Source organism: Meles meles, chromosome 17, assembly GCF_922984935.1.
Source record: "Meles meles chromosome 17, mMelMel3.1 paternal haplotype, whole genome shotgun sequence".
NCBI classification, from domain to species: domain Eukaryota; kingdom Metazoa; phylum Chordata; class Mammalia; order Carnivora; family Mustelidae; genus Meles; species Meles meles.
This window is the reverse complement of record NC_060082.1, coordinates 40,670,971-40,695,872: the sequence shown is the minus strand read 5'-3', so window position 1 is coordinate 40,695,872 and position 24,902 is coordinate 40,670,971. Positions and strand designations below refer to the sequence as shown.

Here is a 24,902-nt window from a genome sequence, read left to right as displayed (position 1 = left end):
TAATATTTAATGCTATCACTCTATCACATCTACCATCTAGACCATGTTTTTGTGCCAGTATGGTTGTTCTTCCTATCCTTTGTAAGAACCTGTTTCCTAGCACAAGGCAGAAACTTGGAGGTTCTGGTCCCACATTCTGTCTGTGTAGCGCACTGATTAGCTGCTCTGGAGTGCCACATGCTCTTCCTTAGCCTGGCAGCTCCCAGCCAAGTGTCACATGCACTGTGCTTCTAGTCATGCCCAAGATCTAGTCCCCTCTCCACTGGTCCCAAAGGGAAATGGGTGTGGGGCAGGCCAGCTTTCCCCTTTAAGATTCTCTCTTTAGGCTAATATCATGGTAAAGGACTAAATGGGTAAGATGATTTCTCCTTAGTGTCTGACAGACCAAAGAAAAGGGCTACATTACGGTAGTCTTCAGGTTATACATCTACACATACTATGTTTCCTTTTTTTTTTTTTTTTAAGGATTTGATTTATTTGAGAGAGAGAGAGAGACAGAGTGAGAGGGCATGAGAGGGGAGGTCAGAGGGAGAAGCAGACTCCCCATGGAGCTGGGAGCCCGATGTGGGACTCAATCCCAGGACTCCAGGGTCATGACCTGAGCCGAAGGCAATTGCTTAAGCAACTGAGCCACCCAGGCGCCCCCACACTACGTTTTCTATTCTATTTTTTTTTTTCACTTATCACTTTGAAGGCTAGATCAGATTCAGTTGAATACTTGATACCATTAATTAAAATAAATAAATAATAGCCTTATGAGGAGAGAGATTATTTTTTCCTATAGTTTTGTTTAGAAAGGTAATGGGTAAATTAGTCATCCCATAGTTAATTATTGAATGCATACTGATTGCTTAACTGTCCGCCAAAGAGCTATAGTTATCTTCCAAGGCATAAAGAGTTAGCTAGCTAATTCAATTTAATTGAGTAAATACATACTGGATACCTACCCTGTGCCACAGACTCTCGAGGAGATTAGGACACTTAACACGACATTGCCCACAAAGTCCATGGGCTTTTCCTTGTTCTTTCATTTAGTCCTTTATTCATACAATCAACAAAAGTTGGGTGAGGGTGAGGCAGATAAGTAAAAATAACAATAGTAATAATGTTATCAGTTCCATAGGGAGATCTATAGGGGATGATGTGGGAATAAGGCAGACAAGTGATTATCTCTTACGAAGAAGCCAGAGAAGGTTTCTGAGAGCCCACAAAGCTGGAACTATAGCCTTCAAAATTAGAAGAATTTAGAAAAGCAATCATACACATGAAAAAGATTTGAGAAAATGTGGATTTAAATTGTACAGTGATCAACTGTGAAGTTTAGATGATTTGAAATTAAGACACAGTATCAGACAGCATTAACTGGATTATAAAGGTAATAAACTCAAATTGAGTTAATATATCAATTCAGAAATTCAATGAGTTAAGGGAAGAATAAGGACCAATAAAGGTTAGAGGGTAATTTCAGTAGGATGAGAGAAACTGTGAGTCAAAATCAAAATGAATTTACAGAACAGTAGTTTTGTTAGAGTTCCTTAATTTTTACCTATTATCCCTTTTCCATCACAGAATCTGATCACCATTATTTTAATTGTTTGTTTTCAGGTACTTCTTGCAAAAATAAAAGCACTGAATAACTTTCCAATGGCAATCCCACCGCCTACTCCTGACAAATATCTTCATAATATTGTTTGGCTGGAAAATAAGGATGTTCTCATTGAGTTCTTCAAGGTAAAGATTCTGTCTTCTATTCTGACTCAGGTTTGATGATAATTATTTCCCACTCTCTAATGCAAGACTAACAAGAAACATATTTAAAGCAAGAATCCAGCGATGGCCAGCAAAGGGTAAGCCAAAATGGAGGCCCAGCAAAACCCGGAAGAGCAGATTTCACTTTGAGCCTACAAGGCAAATATGGTTTTTCACAATGGCTTATCTGCTTAGGATAAGATGTCTGTGTGACCCGATTATTACCAACCCATCTGATTCTATGTTGTGGAGTTTGTACTTCTAGATACACCCTCTGGAAAGGACTTTTTTTAAGAGTAAGGGTCTCAAGTTTTAACTACTATACAGGCCAGGCAGATGATCTAAAAGTAAAATAAGCTGTGTATAGTATAATAGGGAACAGTGAGAACTGGGGTATAATCCAGAGTTCGTGGTCTGTCTAAAGTCAGCTGAGTGTCTTTATTGGAATTTGGACTCTTTCAAGAAATATTTATTGAAAATCCTCTTTGTGCCAGAGACCATTATAGGTTTGGGGATAATGCCAGTAAACAAAGTAAATGAAGTCCTTGCTTTGCACTTTATATTATTTGGATAGAAACGGACAATAAACACACCAACACCCAAATATATGGTCTAGTAGATGATTGTCAGTGCTATGGAGCAAAAGGGAGAAAAGCGAATATAATTGGGAAGCTATTTTATATGGGGTGATCAGTGAAGCCTGCTCTAGTAGGTGACTGTTGAAGAGAGTTCTGTAAGCAGTAGCATGCCAACGGTAGGTAGTCTGGGAGAAGAGCATTCCAGGCAAGTGCAATGGCCGGCTCTGTTTGTTCAAGGAACATCTCCAAAGCCGCTGTGGCAGAACGAGTGATGGCAGGAGCCGATGAAGTTGGAGTAGGTGTGGAGCCTGAGTTCGTACAACTCTGTAGGCCAGGACTTTGAAAAATGACCACCTTGGGGCACCTGGGTGGCTCAGTGGGTTAAAGCCTCTGCCTTTGGCTCAGGTCATGGTCTCAGGGTCCTGAGATCAAGCCCAGCATCAGGATCTCTGCTCAACAGGGAGCCTGCTTCCTCCTCTCTCTCTGCCTGCCTCTCTGTCTACTTGTGATCTCTCTGTCTGTCAAATAAATAAACTCTTAAAAAAACAAACAAACAAACAAACAAACAAACCTTGCTCTTTAAAAAAAAAGAAAGGAAGAAAAAGAAAAATGCCCACCTTGGTGCTGTGTGGAGAATAGGCTATAAGGTGACATGGACAAGCCAGAGAGATGATGATTGTAATGGAGGCAAGAAGCGATGGGGACTTGGATTCAAACAAGTGGTCAGTGGTCAAGCTCTTGACGTGTTTCGAAGGTAGAGCTGTTGGGTGCTGATGGAAGGAGTGTTAGAGACAGAGAATGCCTTATGGGATTTGAGTCTGGAAATAGGATGAAGTTCCTGCTGACTTGGATGGAGAAGAGAAGATTTATATGGAGGGCACAAGCATTTGATTCTGAATGAATTAAATTTAAGAAAGCCATTAGACATCCAAATAGAGATGTCGAGTGGGCAATAGGATATGTGACTGGAATTCAGGTGGGAGGCCAAATGGGAGATAGAGATTTTGTGGTTGTCAGCATAGAAACTTGATGAAATAATTTAAGGAATTACTATGGATATCCAAGGATTGAGTCCTGGGCTATCTAACATTTAGAGGGGAGATGAGGAGGAACTAGTGAAAAGAATAGAAAAAGAGATCAGATGTGTGGTTACCAGAGGCAGAGGATGGGGGGAGGGGGAATTGAAGGAAGATGGTCAAAGGGTACAATCTTCCAAGTTAAAAGAAAAAGGCATGCTAGGAATGTGCTGTACAACATGATGAGTATATATTTAACATTGCTGTGTGGTGTACTTGAAACTTGCTAAGAGATTAAGTCCTAAAAGTTCCCATCACAAGGAAAAGAATTATTTTTGGTAACTAGAAGAGGTAATTGATGTTAATTAAACTTATGGTAATTGCTTCATAATATACGTATTTTTTAAAAGATTTTTATTTATTTATTGGCAGAGAGAGAGATCACAAGTGGGCAAAGAGGCAGGCAGAGAGAGGGGGAAGCAGACTCCCTGCCAAGCAGAGAGCTTGGTGTGGGGCTTGATCTCAGGACCCTGAGATCATGACCTGAGCCAAAGGCAGAGGCTTAACCCACTGAGCCACAAATATGTATGTTGAGTCATTATGCTATAAACCTTAAACTTGAGCAGTGCTGTATGTCAATTACATCTCAATAAAACTGGGATAAAAAAAGAAGAATTGAGGAGTAATCCATTAGGTGGAAGAAAACTAAAAGAGAGTGCGTTCCAGAGTGAAGAAAATATTTCATAAAGGAGACTGTAAGCAACTATGTCAAATGAGGCTGAGATCAAATAAGATGATGATCGAAAATTGACTCTTAGATTTAATAATGTACAGCTCAGATTTAAAAAAAGCCCATAGATCTGAATTTTTATGTGAAATTTCTAAATTTTAAAAAATGGCACGAATTCAAAATTTTTCAAGTATCATGCAGGGTGAGCAAAATACATCCTTGAATTAGATATGACCCATAGACCAGTGTGACTTTGGTTTTAAATGGCTATTGTGTGAATTACAATAGGTTTATAATTTTTATTTATAGGTTTATAATTTTTCATCAACCTGTTAAAACCTCTGTTAGATTTTTAGAATTAGGAAAACTCTGTGACAAGGAATGGTGTTTGCTTTACCACAAATTTCATTGTACCATACTTTGTGGTCTAGGCACGTGGATATATAAGGCGTCTGTTTGTCCATAATGAGGACATTTTCCTTGTTTTCTAGAAAGAGAGCAATCTCTTTTTTTTTTTAAAAGATGTTATTTATTTGTCAGAGAGAGAGAGAGTACACACAAGCAGGCAGAGAGGCAGGCAGAGAGAGGAGGAAGCAGGCTCCCTGCCGAGCAAGGAGCCTGATGTGGGACTCGATCCCAGGACCCCAGGATCATGACCTGAGCCGAAGGCAGTGGCTTAACCAACTGAGCCACCCAGGCATCCCGAAAGACAGCAATCTTAATGAGGTTCTGCTGAGTTGATTCCTTTCTTGCTATATTAATATCTTCTTCATGCCAGAAATTTTGGAATTTTTCTTTTGAAATTGATTTCAAATTTTTTTTTCTTTTTTTTTTTTTTAAAGATTTATTTATTTATTTATTTATTTGACAGAGAGAGATCACAAGTAGACAGAGAGGCAGGCAGAGAGAGAGAGAGAGGGAAGCAGGTTCCCTGCTGAGCAGAGAGCCCGATGTGGGACTCGATCCCAGGACCCTGAGATCATGACCTGAGCCGAAGGCAGCGGCTTAACCCACTGAGCCACCCAGGCGCCCTGAAATTGATTTCAAATTTACTTGAGTTAAGACTCCTTTGGTTTTGGGGCACGTGGGAGGCTCAGTTGGTTAAGAGTCTGCCTTTAGCTCAGGTCATGATCCTGGGGGCCTGGGATCAAGCCCCAAATTGGGCTTCCTGCTCAGCAGGGAGTCTGCTTCTCCTTCTGCTTCTCCCTCCCTGCTCATACTCCTTCCTGCTCTCTCTCAGATAAATAAATAAAATCTTAAAAAAAAGAAAAGACTTCTTTGGTTGCAAGTAACAGAAGCTTACTTGAACTAGTTTAAGCAAAGGGGAAGTTGACTGAAAAGACAGTGGGATGGTGTATAGAAGCTGCTAAGAAATGGTTAGCTAACTAACGGTGGGTATGGTGGGATTCAGGCCAGCTCAGGAATATCATCGGTGGGCATCTGTGGACCTTTCTTCTAGCGCTTGGATATCATGCTCAGTTCTTAATTCCCAGACACTCTGTCTCTCAGTTCAAATTCTTGAGAGAGAAATCTAACTGGCTTGGATCTGATGTCCTGCTTTGGCAAGAGCAAGCATGGCTGCAAGGAGGAGGAGGAAACCTGATGGGATGGCCAGGGGCCCTAGGGGATAGTTTAGAGAACAGAGCTCAAATAAATGGGGGTGGGAGGTGGGCTTGGACTGGGAAGAAGGAATCTCAAAAATGTTTCTTAAATTTGCATTCTGCTTAGCTTTGTTAAAATCCAATTTAAGATAAAATTAGAATTTGGTGCTTTATAGGCAGTAATTTTCACTAGTGTAATTAATTAACTGCCCATCCAGCAGTGAATGGGGAGGAATGGGAAACCCGTGAGAAGAAGATAGCTCTATAAGTTAGTGATTCACACACACCTGAGGTGAACCTGTTACTGGAACAAAACCTCCTTCTGTCCCTAACTTGCCACACCTCTGCAAGGCTGTTGGACTTTCTTTTTTTTTTTAAGATTTTATTTATTTTTTTGTCAGAGAGAGAGAGAGGGAGAGCTAGCACAGGCAGACAGAGTGGCAGGCAGAGGCAGAGAGAGAAGCAGGCTCCCTGCCGAGCAAGGAGCCCGATGTGGGACTCGATCCCAGGACGCTGGGATCATGACCTGAGTTGAAGGCAGCCGCTTAACCAACTGAGCCACCCAGGTGTCCCTTTTGGACTTTCTTTACCCTCGTACAGGCTTCTCTCAGTCTGAGTGCCTTCTTTCCTTCATATGTTAGTTTTTGATAGACATTTCAATTGGTTTGACCAGGATAAAAATTGTGACGAGTTGGGAATAAACAGGCATTATTCTCGTTAGGGACCGCCCAGGGATTATGTGACTAACAGGGAACCCCACACAGCAGACAAAAGAAACACCCCTTATTGTAGAAATAATTTCAATCTTGGTTTCCATCACGGCTATAATAGTTTATTGTAAATACTCCTCCCTTCTTTCATCCTCCAATTGGTGTGATTAATTAAAAACGTAAAGTTCTATAACGATAAGCCAGAAGTCAATGGTGGAAAACCAAGGTCTGAATAATACATAAGCTGGATATTTGGCTTTAGGGGACTTAAACACTGTGAAGTCATCAGTGCCTGTTTCAACGCTGTCAAATAATTCAGAAGGACACGAAGTGAAAAGTGAAAACTTGTCACTTAGCCCACCCTTAGAGATAATCACTATGAATGATTTTGAAATATGTTTCCTACATATCTTTGTAGATTGCAAATCTGTCCCTCTGATTCTCCAGTTCCAAACCCTTCAGTGGCTCCTCCTTGGTTTTGGGGAAAAGCCCAAACTCTTTAAAGTGTCTGTGAGGACCTTCAAGGTCTGACTCTGGGGTCACCTCTCCGGTCCTTTCCCCACAGCAGCTGCGTAATAACTTTCATGAGCCCTGGCACTTTTGCCTTAGTGGGCCTCTTGCCCCATCAAAAAGTACAAAAAATTATACTTTATGATTGTGTTAGTATAAAGTGGAATATATTAGTGTTAAAACATTTTCCTCTATCAGAAGTTGTTTTATTCCCTTCTGATTTTAAAAGAAACCAGAATGTTGTTGTGAGTCTCTAAAATATTGTGAATCCTATGCACTATGCCTATTGAGGCCTAATCCATAACTCAGTCTTGGTCTCCACCCCTCCACCCCCACCTCCCGTCTGAGACATACTGGATCTTCTGTGGCTACCCCAAGGGCAGATGTTCTAATGGCCTCTGGGTCTTTGCATGTACTACATCCTCTGCCCTGAATGATATTCAGCTCGTTGTATCCTGGCCATCTGTCACCCTTCCTTCAGCCCTCAGACTTTACTCTTTAAAGTCTTCCCTGGACACCCAAGACAGGGTCCCTTGGCCTTTCTGGACTTCTCCAGAGCATCCTGTCTTTGTCTCCTTTGTTGGAAGTATCACACTTTATTAGAAACATCTACTCAACTGAACATTAATTGGGTATTTCCACCAGTCACTGTGCCCAGTGCTGATCACAAAGTCGACAGTTTGCTTGCTTGTCCCTTTCTTTCAAAAAAAACTAATGAAGCATGTCCCCACATTATAATTCATGAATAAACCAGAGAATATAGTCAGCGCGTTTTTTTTTTCCTACTTGGAAACCATTTTAACTTTAAAATCTTATTTCCATTTAGAAACTTTGTGTTGACTCCCTTTTTATTTTTCTTGCAGGAGAGAGCCAAACTTGCTTATTTTGACTACGGAGATGTCATTTGTAGAGAAGGTGAAATGCCACAAGGAATCTACTTAGTTATTTCCGGAATGGCAATTGTGAGGGACTATTTATTCTTTGCTGAAAATGTATTTTTGAAATATATGATTTTAATATAAAGAGACATTTAGGAACCGGGAAAGTTTTCAATTCTTTTTAAAAGATATATTTATTTATTTTGAGAGAGAGAGAGAGAGAGAGAAAACATGAATGTGAAAGGTGGGGGGGTGGTGTGCAGAGGGAGAAAAAGTCAGACAGAGTCTGTGCTGAGCAAGGAAGCCCAAACGCCGCACCAGGACCCTGAGATCATGACCTGAGCTGAAATCAAGAGTCCGACGTTTAACTGACTGAGCCACTGAGGGGCCTTGAAAGTTTTAAATTTTTAACATAATTTCTGAATGAAGCCATTTCTGCTCAGAGTGAAGACTATAGCTGAAGGATAAGACCCAGCATCTGAAAGGTGCTTCCTATTTAGCAAAATGCTTTTAGAGTCATTACTTATTTCTTGAAGCAGTCCTGGGAGGAAGTGTTTTTTTCCATGATGTTCAGATAAGGAATGCAATACTTGGAGTGGCTGATTATCTAAAGGAAATGAGAGTCAAGAATGAGGGGAGGGTGCATGGGTGGCTCAGTGGGTTAAGCCACTGCCTTCAGCTCAGGTCATGATCTCAGGGTCCTGGGATCGAATCCCATATTGGGCTCTCTGCTCAGCAGGGAGCCTGCTTCCCCCTCTCTCTGTGCCTGCCTCTCTGCCTACTTGTGATCTCTGTCTGTCAAATAAATAAATAAAATCTTTAAAAAAAAGAACGAGGGGATAGACTGCAGTGTCAGATCCTTACAGAGGTCAAATAGAATGAGGACTGAAATTACAACCTTTACTTAAACAAAAGGAGGCTTTTGGTGACCAGAGAGAGAAAGATGTTAGTAGAGGGAGGGAACAAGAATCCTTTCGAGTCTGAATGCCAGTAGCTGAATACATGGTGAGCCCCAGCTTATGGCCCAAATAACTCCTAGGCCTTGAATAATGCTTATCAGTGACAAACCATTATTATAGTGCACATAACGTATTTGGCTTTCTATTTCTTGAAAGGGGTATTTCAGGCCTTAAAAATACCAGTTGATTATGGAAATAAACTATTTTGATAAATATGTATTTTGATATAAAATTTATTTTGATAAATATAATACACATGTATTGCATTTTAAAATTTTTAAATGTTCATTCATTCACTCAACAAATGTTTACTTCATTACTACTCTGCCGCAGGCACTGTTCATTCTAGACACTGGGAATTGACAAAATGGACAAAAATCCCTGCCTTCTTAGAGTTCACTTTCTAGCAGAGGCATGGAAGGCGATGGGACAATGAGCAAAATAAATAAGTTAAATGTACAGTATGTTAGTGTTAGGGTCCGTGATCAAAGGAGCGAGACTGATACAAAGCGAAAGTCAAGCAAAGCTTTATTTCACGCCAAGCACCGAGAATCAAACCAAGTGGTCCGGGTATAAGAGAGCGAGCCACTCCCAGCTTCACAGACTAACTTTTATAGGGCAAAGGCCATGTGGTTGGGCCTAGCCACACAGAGGTGGCCAGTGAGATTGCAACACACAGAGAAAGCTGCACAGTCATGCTAGGTCACACACGGGTGGCCAATTGAATTACAATTCACCCCGTAGTAGCTATTTGAACCAGCCTATCACCTTAGTCAGAATTGGCGCCCAAAACGCACCCAAAAGGTGGGGCCCACACTCCTTGGTAGCTAGGGAGACAGTATGCGTGCTCCACTGATTGGATGTCTCCACCTGGCCCGACTCATCCCAGCATCCCGGCTCTCTTGTCTCCACCAGACCTAACCTGCCCTTGTATTTGGGCTCTGTTACCAGGGACTGTTACGTTTTACTGCATAAACAACAAAATCACTGTTTAACCGAGATGAAATTGTTGGGTCCCCCCAAAATTGGGTACCCCAATAATGGGTCCGTGATTAAAGGAGTGAGACTGATACAAAGCGAAGGTCAAGCAAAGCTTTATTTCGTGCCAAGGATCAGGAATCAGACCGACCCTCAAACAGACCGGTCGGGGTTGCCCCTTACAGAGGATGACCCCTCCCTGCTTTCCAGACTAACTTTTATAGAGCAATGGCCATGTGGTTGGGCCTGGCCACCCACAGGTGGCTACTTGAATTACAATTCATCCCACAGTAGCCATGGGAACTAGCCCATCACCTTGGTAGCTAGGAGACAGACCTGGCCTTACCCACCCTAGTACTTGGACTTTGTTATGTGGGACTGGTTTCCCGGACTTGCCTCTAAGCAAGTTCCCCGGGGGGGGGGGGGGGGGGGGGGGGGGGGGAGGACAAGGTCAATCCAAGTTTTACAGCAAAATGACAGTTCAACCGGGGTGGGGCTGCTCTGGCTGAATAGGCCCTTACAAGATCACTCTGGCTAAGTAGGCCCTTACATTAGAAGTGATTTACAGCTGAAGAGGTTAGTTGTAATTTTGTAAAGGGTGGTCAAAACGGCATTATATTACGACATTTAATCCTTATAGTAGTCTTATTTTTCACGTGGGAAAACTGGTGCACAGACAAATTAATTCGCTTGTCTCCTGAGGGCACACAGTAAGAGGTCAAGAAGGGCTTTGAACCCTTGGAGTTGGCCTCAGTATCCATGAGCTTAGACGTTTTATGCTGCTTCCAGTAGAATCTTCGTGCTATGCTCCCTTTAGAATCAAAACAAAAATACACTGCTACCCGTATTTTTTAGATATGTCAACTCGAACTTTTAGAAGCTGCAACATACATTTCCCTTTGGGGAATCTTCCTGCAATGACTGACCTAGTTAATTCTTCTTAAGGACTGAGTCCAACAGTATTTGGGCTGAAGATGTCATGTTGGTGTTCAACTGATGCCATAGCAATGCAGCGTACATTTAGTGGCTTAGATTGGTTTCTCAGAGTTCTTAGTTCAGCAGTCCTGGCTTCTCTGCTTGAGTCTCACAAGACGAATATCAGAGGGTCGGCAGGGTAGTGTTCCCTTCTGGAAGCTCCGAGGGCAGAACCCATTGCCAGATTCTTTGAGGTTGTTGGTAGAATCTAGTTCCTTATGGCTATAGGACAGACGTCCCTGCTTCTTCACAGGCTGTCTGCTCGGACCTACCTCCAGCTCCCAGAGCTGCTGCTCCATCCTTGCAGGCGGCGCGATCCCAGAGCGGGAAGTACAGCCAATCCCTCTCTTGATGCCCCCTCTCTCTGATCGCGACTACTTCCCTTTCTACCTTTGAGGGCTCTTGTGACTGATTCCATTAGCTCACCAGGATTATCCAGAGCCTTCTCTGCCGAGTCTGTTGATTACTGACCTTCATTGCATCTACAAAGTCCCTTCCCCCAGGGCATTTAGATTAATGTTTGATTGAATAACAAAAACCAGGAATCTTGGAAGGACTACTTTAACTTCTGCTGGTAGCTATTATCTTCTTTTCTTCATTTGTAAAAAGCAGAGACATTGTTCATTACTCAAAGAGTCTTTGAACTGCATTCAAAATCAAATTAGAAAAATGTCAAAGCCCTTTGGAAGCAAGAATGCCTCTAAATATCTCAAGGGTAATCACTGGCAGGGGGCAATTTCACAACAACTTCTTCAGTGACCCTTTGTTCCCTGTTTCTTGTCCCGAACAATAGACTTCCTCTTAGATGTTTACAGCTAAACTTTCTGAAAAATTCTGTAATCCTTCTGGTTGATTCCAGCCTCTTCCTCCTGAAATCTGATAGCGTTCTTATTTCCCCATCCATGCCTATCCATTCTTTTCCTGAAGCGATTGTCATACTTCATTCACCCTAAAAACTTTCTGTTGATGGTCCATGGAAATTATTATTATTTTTGTAATCTCTACCACCAACATGGGGCTTAAACTCAGGACTCCGAGATCAAGAGTTACAGGCTCTATGGACTGAGCCAGCCAGGTGCCCCGCCCACCACCATGGAAATTATTTTTGAAGATTTTATTTATTTATTTATAAAGATTTTTTTTTAAGTTTTTATTTATTTATTTGACAGACAGAGATCACAAGTATGCAGAGAGGCAGGCAGAGAGGCGGGGGGGGGGGGGGGGCGGGGGGGAAGCAGGCTCCCTGCTGAGCAGGGAGCCCGATGTGGGGCTCGATCCCAGGACCCTGAGATCATGACCCGAGCTGAAGGCAGAGGCTTTAACCCACTGAGCCACCCAGGCGCCCCATTATTTATAAAGATTTTTATTTATTTATTTGACAGAGAGAGACACAGCGAGAGAGGGAACACAAGCAGGATGAGCAGGAGAGGGAGAAGCAGGCCTCTCGCTGAACAGGGAGACCGATGTGGGGCTCAATGTGGGGCTCGATCCCACGACCCTGGGCTGATGACTTGAGCCCAAAGCAGATGCTTAACGACTGAGCCACCCAGGCGATCCTATTCTTAAGCATTTTAAAGGGTGACAAAGTTGATGGAAATCATGGCTTGGTTTGGAGGCATATTAATTTCTGGCATCTGATTTTTGCATCCATAAAATCAAAGGTCTTCTTCCACTCCAGGCACTGGCCCATTACGATAAGAATTTCTAATAATGATGAGAGAACACAAGGCAAGTTGAGGACAAAGCAGAAGCTGACACCCCACAACCCTCCACCACGGGACATATGTGACATTCCTCATGCACTTCTGGCTGCCCAGGAAAGGAAAAACAAAAAGTTAGATCATAATCTAAAAAGAGATCATAATCCTGCAAGACCTGAGTCTCCCTCAGTTTACAAATGTTTTAGCAATCTACAAGAATGAAGCATTTCTATCAATAGCCTAGCTTCCTGAAGGAAATGTAATACAATTAAATGTCCTTAAAACGTGCAGCTCCTGGACAAATAATTGAGGCGGGCAGGGTAGAAGCTCCAGACTTATCTTAATATTGGGATGAATCATAATGCCTTGCTAGAGGGAAAAACAACTTTAACTTGACAATGGCAAGTAATCCAGTGCGTCTTCTTTAACATATGAAAACCCTTTTGAAAGCTTCCTTTTCCTTGCGGCTCCAACCCGACAGTATATTATCAGTCACCCAGCACTAATCCCACGCAGCAGCTCTTTCTGCCCACAGGTCCTGTCCCTGTGCTTTAATAAAAGCACCATTTTGCACCAAAGACATCTCAAGAATTCCTTCTTGGTCGTGGGCTCCTGACCGCACCCCCCACCTAAACTCACCTGTATTCCAAAACCCCAGCTAATAGACTCAGAGGATGGCTGTATTGGTTGCAGACTGCGATCAGTACTTTCGGTGAGATTTTTATAGAAGGAAGGTACGAGTAAGTAGAGGTGTTGTAAATGGGGTCATCTATAAAGATGAAGATTGGAAACAATCCTTCCCTTGGAGAATTGAAATGTGAAAGAAACTGACTTTTGGGGGAAGACTTAATACCTTTTTCACACCTGAAGGCCTTCATAAAATATCTTTTCCCTCCATCGTTAATAATTGTAGCAAACAGTGGGAGCTCCCACGATTTGATCAAGGATTTTTAATTTTGTATTTTCCTTTTGCAGTTGCATAGTTTACCTCCTACCTTTGGAATAGACAGTAGCCTAAGGTCTGATAGAGGGTCCAAAACCATGTTCACAGAATACTGTACCAGTGGGGACGTAATTGGGGAACTGAGCTGTCTGCTTAAGCGTGAAATCGAATACACCGTCATCTGTGAAACTATTTTACAGGTAAGAACCTGGTTCTGTCTGTATTGTGGGCTATTAGTTAATTCTTCCTGAAGTACATGATGAATGCCAGCAATCTTTCCTTCCTCTGGGTTCTGATATCTTACACAGTCCGCCCACCCAGCCACTGTGAAGTCCTGTGGACTAGCTGAGCAAAGATTTGGTATCTCACATCCTGGCTGTGGGACCTAGAGAGCTATTTTAACCTCTTTGTGTCTTAATGCCCTTGTTTATTAAAAGAGAGAATGTCTAACTTGGGGCAGAGTGAAGATGAGGGAAATTTCTAAGTGAAGATCCTAGCACGGATTAGACACCCAGTGAAGGACCACCGTGTTTTGGGAGCAGTGTTTTTAAAGAACACTTGTTTTTTAACTCCCTTTCTTCCATTTCTCACTGGCTTAAGTAAGAAGTTATCTATTCACCAAATAAGTGGCCTGATATGCCAGGACATGTGGGGGGATTCGAACAGAAATGAGCCAGAGTTGCTGCTTACAAGGAATTCTCCAGCTTTGGGGACTGTTACATGCAGTGGAGCGGGGTGCAGAGTCTTCGGGGTGCGTGGGACAGAAGGCAATGCCACTTTGTCAGTTTCATACCATTTCATTTCCGGAAGAGGACAGGAGGCATAATTGAGTCACAAAGCTGAACTGAAGTCATTGAAGTTCGTGTAGCTTCAATTCTAGAGGAGCAGCCTGCCTTATTCAGGGAAGCTGACCTCTGGAAATGAATACTGTGAATCAGCCTGTGGCCAGCACGCAGGGGTCTGAGAGCACTGGCTCCGGGGCTTCCCAACAGACCAGGTTTGGCCACTCATGCCTGACACAATCCAATGGCAGAGACACTAGTGGTGAAACAGGACAGGAATTTATTTCAGCGATGTCAACGCTGGGAACACAGCAAGTGAGAAGCTCAAAGACTCCCCAACGTGCTGAAAATACTTCCAGGTTTAGGAAGTAAGGAAAATGTGGGGCCAAGGTGGGTACATGTGCAGGTGGGCAGCGAAGGTCAAAGAGATCTCTGTCAAGGTCAAATAGATCACTATCGAGGAGTCACTGGCAGGGTCTTGCTGGCTTGGGGCAGTCCGGGCTGTTTGCAAAAACAGTGTCCTTCCCGTCCAGGGATGCTTTGCCCTCAGGGTCTTCTGCCCAAGCCAAGAGACAAGCTGGAAAGGAAAACCCAATTGGAAAGTTTGAGGTCAAAACGAAGGCAGCTAAAGCCCCCTTTTGAGCCTACTTCACCTACTGTGGCAATAAAAATAAGTTTATGTGGCTTAGTTTGTGAATCATAGCTTGTCCTGTATCATAGCTATTGACTGCTATAAATTTTCTATTACTAAGTGTTTGCTTTATTTGAACTGTAAATTTTATTAAAACCATTTCTCCATAATGCAATGCTTTTAAATGGCAGAGTATCAGAATTGAACCAGATTTGATAGTACTAGGGGAGGATTGAATTTTACAGGCACTTTGTTTTCTGATGGCCTTGTAATTTGGTTCTGAATCAAGTTTGTTGTTTGATATCTTGTGGTTTTAGGCTTGCTTTATCTCCCTGGAGGATTTGTACGAAGGTTTTGATGTCTTCTGGCCATCCTTGGAATATAAAATATGGCTAAAGCTTGCGCTTGGTATTGCCTATCAGTATTTTGAATCAAGTCTCACTGATGAGGTAAGTTAAATGATTCATGTATGAATAACTTTTATTTACTTTTTACAAAATTCATTTCATATTTTTTTTTAAAGATTTTATTTATTTATCTGACAGAGAGAGATCACAAGTAGGCAGAGAGGCAGGCAGAGAGAGAGGAGGAAGCAGGCTCCCCGCCAAGCAGAGAGCCCAATGCGGGGCTCAATCCCAGGACCCTGAGATCATGACCTGAGCCGAAGGCAGAGGCTTTAACCCACTGAGCCACCCAGGCGCCCCTCATTTCATATTTTTGAGACAGAGAAAGAAAGGCTGTGTCTGACATTTAAAATGAGATTCTATGGGCACCTGGCTTGCTCAGTCAGAAGAGCATGTGACTCTTAATCTTGGGGTTGTGGGTTTGAGCCCCACATTGGGTGTAGAGATTACTTAAATAAAATAAAATAAGATGGGATTCTAGAATTTTAACCACTCTTGTCCTGACTTCTGCAGATCTTCAATCCTCTTGTCAACAGCTAATTTTCCAGGCTACTTGAAGTCATACCTTTAAAAAAAGGGAGTAAATTCAGCAAATATTAAATAAGTAGATTCCTGGGAACCAAATTACTATTAATCAGAATGAATTGATGAAGTTTGGTGTTTATTCATTGTCATTTTGTCTGTGTGTCTGGGCTTTGGCATTAAAAAAAATATTTATTTATTTGAGGAGAGAGAGAGAGAACATGAGCAGGGGGAGGGGCAGAGGGAGAGGGAGAGAGAGAGGGAGAAGCAGACTCCCCACTGAGCAGGGAGCCTCATGTGGGGATCGATCCCAGGACTTGATCCCAGGACTCATTGCCAGGACTCCAGGATCATGACCTGAGCCAAAGGCAGCTGCTTAACCAACTGAGCCACCTGGGTGCTCCCAGGACCCCCCTGGAAGTTTTTAATGTGTATCCAGTGATGAGGACCACTGTGTCTAAATTTTGTCAATAGGAAATACAAGAGGAATAGCAGGTTTCCAAAGGAAATAAAGATCCCTTTTCACTAATACACAGTAACATAATGACTTTTGCTTTCAAGCTCAAAATCCCCAGGATTTTGGTGTAGGCCCAGGTAGATGCCAACTGAGTTTCCTCTTTGTGTGTGTGTCGGGGGTGCTTTGGGCTGTTCCCACGACCTGAGTGAGGACTGACTGGGGACATGTTTATTATAGTCTACTCTACCTATGTTAATATAAAGCTTGTGCCTTTTCAAAATCTTAATTGGGGTGACTGAAACTCTTTTATGAACTTTCTAAAAAAATAGTAGCTCAAGTCTGTTCTTAGGCTGGCATAATTTGCCATCCATATTTACATCCTATTTAATAATTATTCGAGCCCCTATTATAAGTTAGGAACTGGGGAGGTAACAGACCTGGAGTTCAACAATATTTTTGCATTGAGAGACCGGATATGAATGTTGGGTTAAAAAATTAGCATGTCTCAAGAGAATGAGGAAACAAGTCACAGAGTAGGAGACTATATTTGCAAAAGACATCTGATAAAGGACTGTTACCCAAAATATACAAAGCACTCTTATTTATTTATTTATTTATTTTTTAAAAGATTTTTATTTATTTACTTGACAGAGAGAGAGAGATCACAAGTAGGCAGAGAGGCAGGCAGAGAGAGAGGGGGAAGCAGGCTCCCCGCGGAGCAGAGAGCCTGATGCGGGGCTCGATCCCAGGACCCCGAGATCATGACCTGAGCTGAAGGTAGCGGCTTAATCCCCTGAGCCACCCAGGCGCCCCAAGCACTCTCTTTTTTTTTTTTTTTTTTTAAGCTTTTATTTAGTTATTTGACAGAGAGATAGAGATCACAAGTAGGCAGAGAGGCAGGCAGAGAGAGAGGGGGAAGCAGGCTCCCTGCAGAGCAGGGAGCCTGATGCGGGGCTCAATCCCAGGACCCTGGGATCATGACCCGAGCCGAAGGCAGTTGCTTAACTGACTAAGCCACCCAGGCGCCCCTACAAAGCACTCTTAAAACTTAACAATAGGAAAACAAACCACCCAATTAAAAAAAATGGGCCAGGGGGCGCCTGGGTGGCTCAGTGGATTGGGCCGCTGCCTTCGGCTCGGGTCATGATCTCAGGGTCCTGGGATCGAGTCCCGCATCGGGCTCTCTGCTCGGCGGGGAGCCTGCTTCCTCCTCTCTCTCTGCCTGCCTCTCTGCCTGCTTGTGATCTTTCTCTGTCGGAATAGATAGATAAAATCTTTAAAAAAATATTAAAAAAAAAAAAAATGGGCCAGGATTCCACCTGCCCCACCCCCAAGTGCCCTTCCAGCTATGTGGAGCTCTCAGAGCTCCTGACTCCTACTGAGCTGGTGCCCCTGATAGCTCTCTCCAGCCATCATCATGATCATCTGCTGGAGCCTCATCAACCATGATGAGATGTTCTCCAACATCTACAAGATCTGGGAGATCAGGGACAGACTGTGCCTGGAGGTGGAGGAGAAGATGGCCAGTAGGACAGAGGGTATCACTGATGACTTGCTCATCAGTGGAAATGCCTCTGCTGAAGGCCGGAGGGTGAAGGTGCTGAAAGCACAGCCATTGTTGCTGATATTGTCATGAACCATCACTTGCAGGAAACCAGCCTCACAAAAGAAGCCTACAAGGAGTACATCAGTGTTTGCCTGAAATCAGTCAAAGGCAAACTTGAAGAGAAGCCAGAAAGAATAAATCCTTTTATGACAGGGCCTACAAAGCAAATAAGCATGTCCACGCTAGTTTCATAAATGACCAGTTCTTTATTGGTGAAAACTGGACTGGAATCTGCTGTGACCCCAAATACGATTTTCTTCAAGGATGGTTCAGAAATGAAAAAATGTTGGCCGTTACTTTGGGTGTATCACCTTGTCATAACTGACTGCTGCCCTTCATCCACAGAATGCCAGGACTTAGACAAATGGGACTAATGTCATCCTGAGGTCTTCATTTATTTTGACCGTGACTTATTTGGAGCAGAGGCATTGTTTTTAAGAGAAAAACAAAAAGAAAAACAGAACATGTCATATAGATTGTCTAAAAATAAAATGCATTTAAACTAAAAAAAAAAAAAGGGCCAAAGATCTTAACAGACATCTCACCAAAGAAGATACATAGATGGCAAATAGGGGCGCCTGGGTGGCCCAGTGGGTTAAGGCCTCTGCTTTCAGCTCAGGTCATGATCCCAGGATCCTGGGATCAAGCCCTGCGTTGGGCTCTCTGCTCAGCAGGGAGTCTACTTCCCCCTCTCTCTCTGCCTGCCTCTCTGCCTACTTGTGATCTCTGTCTGTCAAATAAATAAAATCTTGAGAAAAAAAAGATACATAGATGGCAAATAAACATGTTCTACAGTCACATATCCTCAGAAAAATGTAACGTGTGATCCCATTACGCACCTGTTAGAAAAGCCAACATTTGGAACACTGACAACCCCAAATGCTGGTGAGGATGCAAAGCAGCCAGAACTCTCATTCATTGCTAGTAGGAATGCAGAATGGGTACAGCCACTTTAGAAAGTTTGGAGGTTTCTTAGAAAACTGAACATACTCTTACCATATATAATCCAGAAATCTGTATCCTTGAGATGTATCCGAAGAAGTTGAAAACTTGGGGCGCCCGGGTGGCTCGGTCGGTAAAGTGGTTAAGCATCTGCCTTCCATTCAGGTCATGATCTCAGGGTCCTGGGATTGACCCCTGGTCGGGCAATCTATGCAATGGGGAGTCTGCGTCTCCCTCATCCCCTCCCCTCCCCTGCTTGTGCTGTTTCCCTCTCTCAAATAAATAAATAAATACAATCTTTTAAAAAAAGTTGAAAACTTATGTTTATGCCAAAATTGGGGCACAGATATTTTAGTGGTTTTATTCAGAATTGCCAAAACTTAGAAACTACCAACCATGATGTCCTCTAGTAGATGAATGGATAAATAAACTGGCCCATCCAGACAATGGAATACGATTCAGGGCTAAAGAAAATGAACTATCAAGCCATGAAAAGACATGAAAAAATACTTAATTGAATATTCTGAAATAAAGAAGCCAATCTGAAAAGGCTCCATACTGTAGGATTCCAACAATAGGGCATCTGGAAAAGGCAAAACTATGGACACAATAAAAATCAGTGGTTGGGGCAGAAGGAATGAAGAGAGGGAGCACAGAGGACCTTCGGACGGTGAAACCGCTCTGTGTCATCCTGTAATAATGGATACGTGTCATTACACATCTATGCATAAAATTGACAACACCAAGAGTAAACCAGTTTGGGCTTTGGGTGATTGTGATGCGTCACTATAGGCTCATCACCTGCAGTGAGTGGAGGCCGTGCTGTTGATGGGAGAGGCTCTGCGTGTGTTGGGGATGGAATCTACGGGAAACCACTGTACCTTCCTCTCACTTTAGCTGTGAACCTAAAACCGCTCTAAAAACACTGTCTTAAAAAACGCATGTTGTACTAAGGAAGTCATGTTTCTTTCACCACGTGGCGATAATTTTCAGAAAAATTTTAGCAGAACGGTAAAAGGATTTAGATTCTTCTCTTTGCTTCCCCTCTTCCTGAGAAGTAGGACATGTTCAGTATGTCTAGTATGAGTGTAGTAAGAAACTCCAGGGGAGAGAATTAGGACCAACAGGTCAAAACTGTATGGAGTCAGATTTGATGCGGTAATAAGGTGAATGCCCTTTCATTTTTTAAAAAGATTTTATTTCTTCGAGAGAGAAGGAGAGAAAGTGCAGGCACACTGGTGGGGGGAGGGGCAGAGGGAGAGAGAAGCAGGCTCCCCACTGAGCAGGGAGCCTGACCCTGGGACTCAATCCCAGGACCTTGAGAGCATGACCTGAGCTGAAGGCAGATAGAGAATTTCTATTTAACACTTGGGCTTATTTCCTTCTAGTCTTTCCCATCAAAGAAGTAGCCAATTAAGACTTTTTAGAAACCCTAAAAAAGGGGATTAGAACCACTGATTAGCTTATACTGCAACCCTTCTAAACCACAAAACTCAAAATTTACATGCATTCAAAAACCGAAATTGCTTTTTTTTTTTTTTTTTTAGATTTTTCTCCTTCCAAAATTTTAGGTATTTTTAGTTATCTTGTGTTTTTCATGCATAGCTGAGCTGGTGTTCTCAGCAGTTATGTTCACTTTGCCCATTAAGTTCCCAGGTCTGAGGGCCGTGACCTATAGCCATCTGCAATGACCCTATTTACAAATAAAGTCGCATTCTAATGTCCCTGGGCTCAGAAATCAACATACAAATTTTTTGGTGGGGGGGACACAATTCAACCCACACATAACTGCTTCCTTCCTGCTCTGAAGATTGTTATTCTGAGCTTTGAAATATGACTTGGACTCAGTGTGTTGCTTTGTTTTGTTTTGGCTTTTAGCTACTGTTTGCTCGCTTGCCCAGTGGGGTGTTTGCTTACTGCCAGGCAAGACCAAATCCACAAGGCATGGCTGACCACCTGCTGATGCTGACTGAGAGCTCCGGCAAACCTGGAAATCAGGCTGTGCATCCATAACCAGGGCTGCTAGGAGAAGTGACAGAAAACCTCTTGAGTTCATAATCTTGTCTGAGATGGTTCTGAACTCTAAATATATTCTGACTGTTGGTCCTAGGGTCTAAATACCTTTTGACACCTGCAAAGAACACAGCTCAGTGAATGTGCCTTCTTCTTGATTCCATGGGTCATTTGCATGATTTATAGGAAAAAAAATGTAATTTTATTATAGGACTTGGACTTTCAGAAGTGTGTGGCTTTCAATCTGGCATACGTGGAGACTTTATCCAGCTATAATGAAATGACTCTTGATAACGTGACCATGAAATTCGTCATTATTGTGTATGGCAGTGTCATTGATACTAAGACAGAGGTACCATATCTTGCACCTTGCATTTTGCCTAAAACCTGTGAGCAGGTAAGGACAGTTATTTCTAAAGAGTCATTTGCTTTCCATGGTTTCCATAAGTGACTTGAAAACTCAACTGACCACCTTAAAAAGAAATGTAACCAGAAAGGACCCCGCAGTTCTCAGCACCTTTAACAAAACAGTCAACACATGCCCAGGGCTTTGGTACCATTAAGCAGTGTGTGCCCGACACAGCAGTGAGACGCCGGGGGCTCAGGGGCCCAGTACCCACCTGCCCTCTGCTTGCCAAGCCTTTTGGCTTGGAGTGGGGCTGTGCCTCCTGGGGAACAGGGGTGCATTTGTCCCTTTTGTAGCCTTCCTATCTTTGTATCTCTTAGTAATTCAGAGGATGACGGTAAATCTAAATGCTTTTCTAGTAGAAAATGAAAACCTCTTTAGCTTTGAAGCTAGGGGTGGGGGCGAGGCCGGGAATAGCAGGAGCCATGCTCATGCTCACAGTTCAGTTTAAGACACCAGGGCTTGGAGTCAGGCCTACTTGGGTTAAAAGCCTGACCTCTGTGCCCACTGGTGTGTGAGCAAAGGCTAGCTGCCTTCTGACCCTCCGTTGCCCATTAGTGCGATGAGGCCAACAACAGCAGCCGTCTGGTAAGGTTCTCGTGAGGATCTGGGGAGACAGTATCTGGTCTCTATAGAGATGAGAGTTGTAATTGTTACTTGTACTCTCCATGCCTTCCTGGAGGGTAGATGTTGGCAAGAGACACAGGGCGAAAGTTCTAAGAAAAGAAGGCAATCCTCCTGCCTGGGAAGGCTGGGACCAGAGCCCTTGAACATCAGTGTAAGGGTACAAATACACTTGTGGGTTTTGGGAACCCTCTGTTTTCTGAATTGGGAATGCCTGGTCTGGTTACAAGTAAGGTGAAGAAGGTTCCTTTCTGAAGTCTATACAGATGCAAAAGGTAATTTTCTGGTCCAAGACTTCTTGAAACAACACCGAAGGGGACTGAAATGAGAAAGACGAAGATCTTAGGCTGGAAGCCCAGTTCTGCGTTTCAGCTCATTTCTTACGTTGTTTGAAAACATTAGGAATGAGGCAGCTTCGCCATTAAAGGGTGCTCTTCTGGGGCACCTGGGTGGCTCAGTGGGTTAAGCCACTGCCTTTGGCTCAGGCCATGATCTCAGGGTCCTGGGATGGAGCCCCACATCGGGTTCTCCACTCAGCAGGGAGCCTGCTTCCCCCTCTCTCTCTGCCTGCCTCTCTGTCTACTTGTGATCTCTGTCTCTGTCAAATAAATAAATAAAATCTTAAAAAAAAAGGGGGGGCGCTCTTCTAACTGATTTCAAATTTTCCCTTTTAGGTTCAGGGAACTTCTGATTTAAGCAAGCTGCTGGTTGTGCAAGCGTTTGAGCCTGCCAAAAACACCGACTCCAAAGTCATGGGTAAGGGGCATGATGGGAAAACTGTGCAACATTCCCTTAATGCTAAGAAAATGACTTGAGGGTACTGTGTGGGTTTGTTGTCAGTCCCCATGCTTGGGCCCACCCTGGCTGCCATATTGCTTCTGGGAGGCCATCTACCAGCGTCTTCCAGACCCTGAAAACCAGGTGGCTCCTTTCTCTCTCACATCCCTTCCTTCACACTTGTGCTGGTAGAGAGGAGCGTCTCTGTTGTACCCTGTCCTGGTCCTGGCAGGCTGGAGTCACAAAGTGCAGAGCAAGAGCGGGGAGGGCAGAGACGCTCTCACAGTGGGCCCTGGTGTGGAGAGCTGGTGTGATCCCAACAACCAAAGGGAAGATGGAACCCCACCTGTGCTCTTTGAATATTGTCTTGCCCAAGGGGCGCTTTGACAGTTACTCAGTAGTGACAGTCACTAAATGTGTTTTAGTGCCCCACGACACATCTCACCGTGCTAAGCAGTGCATCGAGAGGATGAGGTAGGAAGGCCTTGCTCTAGAGAACACGCGTTCCCTTCTTTCATTTCATGCTCAGTACCCTGCTCTCCCAAGCCGTGTTGTCATCTCCCCAAGTGCTCCAGCTGGAAACAGTCAGCCTTAGCATGCTTCTCCAATGGGCACCATCCTGGCATTTCCAGTTCATGTGATTGGCCAACTTAGATGTCATGCAATTCTTCGTGAATTGTTAATTCCAGGAGTGGGGGGTTGGGTTTACATATTTCAAATTGTGTGCAGAAAGTGACATTTTATTAATATTTTATGTATCATTTCTCATTTGCATTCTTATAAAATGCAGCCGCACTGTGTGCTGGGCTCCATGCCCAGCGCTAGATGGGAAGCAGGCCAAACTGTCTCTGCCCTTGTGAGGAGGAAAGACATTCAAAAAGTAATTCCACTTCTCCCCGAGAAAAGCAAATTCAACCTCAGATGTTGCTGCGGCTTACTCTCTAGGCTCTGTTCTGGGGTCATGTGCAGCATCTGATTCAGGGGAGCTCCCTCTGCTTCAGGTCTTCTCTTCAAGCCGGTGAACACCGAAAGAATCCTGACTCCAGCCCTCGGAGGCTTCATTCTGCCACTCTGCATCTTCCACAGCTCTCTTGGGGCACCGGGGTCTATGGCAGGGCTTGGAGCTCAGGGCCTAGTGTCAGCCCCACTGGGGCACCCTGTGGGCTGCTGAATCAGAGATCTTAGCACTGCCAGGAAGCAGGACACAGGTCCCCACTGGTCCTCGGCCTGTAGGCCTCTCCTTTAGGCTCCCTGCAATCTACCATTTTTAGATGGATGGTCCTATATCACTCTGTATTCCCCAGTGAATTTGGGGCAAAAGTCACACATGGTAGGCTCAAGGACTGGATTCAGTCAGTGCACTGGATATGACCCACCTACATGCTTTGTCTACAAATTTTAAAGTAAGTTGCAAAGTAGGAACATTTAAACATTTCACATGTAAGAAAAAATCTGGATTTTGAGCTTTTCTTGAAAAACTCAAAGCATGCCAACACTCAGCGCTTGTTCCTGTATGTGCCAACACGTGGAGCTGAGCACAGGGGGAAAAGATGCTGTGCGGTTGGCCACAGTCCACACCCTGCCCTCTTGTCTTAGATACAGCCCGCTGCCTTCTCTGTGTGACCTGCCTGTTCTCATTTGAGTTTGTCAGCCCTTGCATGGGGTTCTTGGGAGCCTAACAGCAAACCTCCCTGAGGAAAGACATGAAAGACCCCACATGAAAGGGGAGAGGGAAAGAGGAGACCTACTGGGAGAAAGCAATTGATGTTTCGGAATAGTCTTCTGCTGCCTTTAGTCTTAAGCCCCTAATTTAGTTTTTCTGTCTGATGCATGTATTTGGACTGGTTCAGTCAACACTGCTCTTCGAATGACCCAGAGAGAATATAATTGGAAGAGAAAAAACGAGGTAATCAACTTGACATTTGGATTCGATTTTTCTTAGCGTGAATAGTAAACTACCTAGCTGCAAGAGCTGTGAAGCCAAGTAGCAAAATATGGGTGGTACGGGGGTGAGAAGAGAGACCCTTAGTGGCAGGTCGCTGATTCGAAAAAATTGGGAGAAAGCACATCTGAATTATTTAACAATTAAAATGATGGAATTATTGGAAAGATGTGATTTTTGCCCCAGGTCCCCCATCCCAAATTCCCCCCTCTTGACCTCCTTCCTGTAATGGTCCCATCCTGGGAGTCTATAGGGCACTTTTTTTTTTTTTTTTTTTTTAGATTTTATTTGAGACAGAGACAGTGACAGAGGTAGCGAGAGAGTGCACATGCAGGGAGGAGAGGGAGAAACAGGCAGGAAGTCCAACGTGGGGCTCGACTGCAGGACCCCAGGGATCATGACCTGGGCCAAAGGCCCACACTTAACTGAGCCACCCAGGTGCCCCTACAGGCACGTTAAGGATGGGGAG

The 24,902-nt window shown here is 43.7% G+C and overlaps 1 protein-coding gene and 1 pseudogene across 1 annotated transcript in view; both read left to right on the top strand.

Annotated features, from left to right (window-relative positions):
* Positions 1-24,902, top strand: part of SLC9C2 (solute carrier family 9 member C2 (putative)) — a 105,203-nt gene that overhangs the window by 79,247 nt on the left and 1,054 nt on the right. Inside the window, exons 20-26 of the mRNA XM_045982905.1 lie at positions 1,606-1,731; positions 7,758-7,856; positions 13,360-13,527; positions 15,058-15,189; positions 20,896-21,081; positions 22,389-22,470; positions 24,342-24,397. Of these exons, the coding sequence (XP_045838861.1) occupies positions 1,606-1,731; positions 7,758-7,856; positions 13,360-13,527; positions 15,058-15,189; positions 20,896-21,081; positions 22,389-22,470; positions 24,342-24,397 (849 nt within the window). The remainder of the gene's footprint in view (positions 1-1,605; positions 1,732-7,757; positions 7,857-13,359; positions 13,528-15,057; positions 15,190-20,895; positions 21,082-22,388; positions 22,471-24,341; positions 24,398-24,902) is intronic.
* On the top strand, positions 17,541-20,684 carry LOC123928185 (annotated as a pseudogene).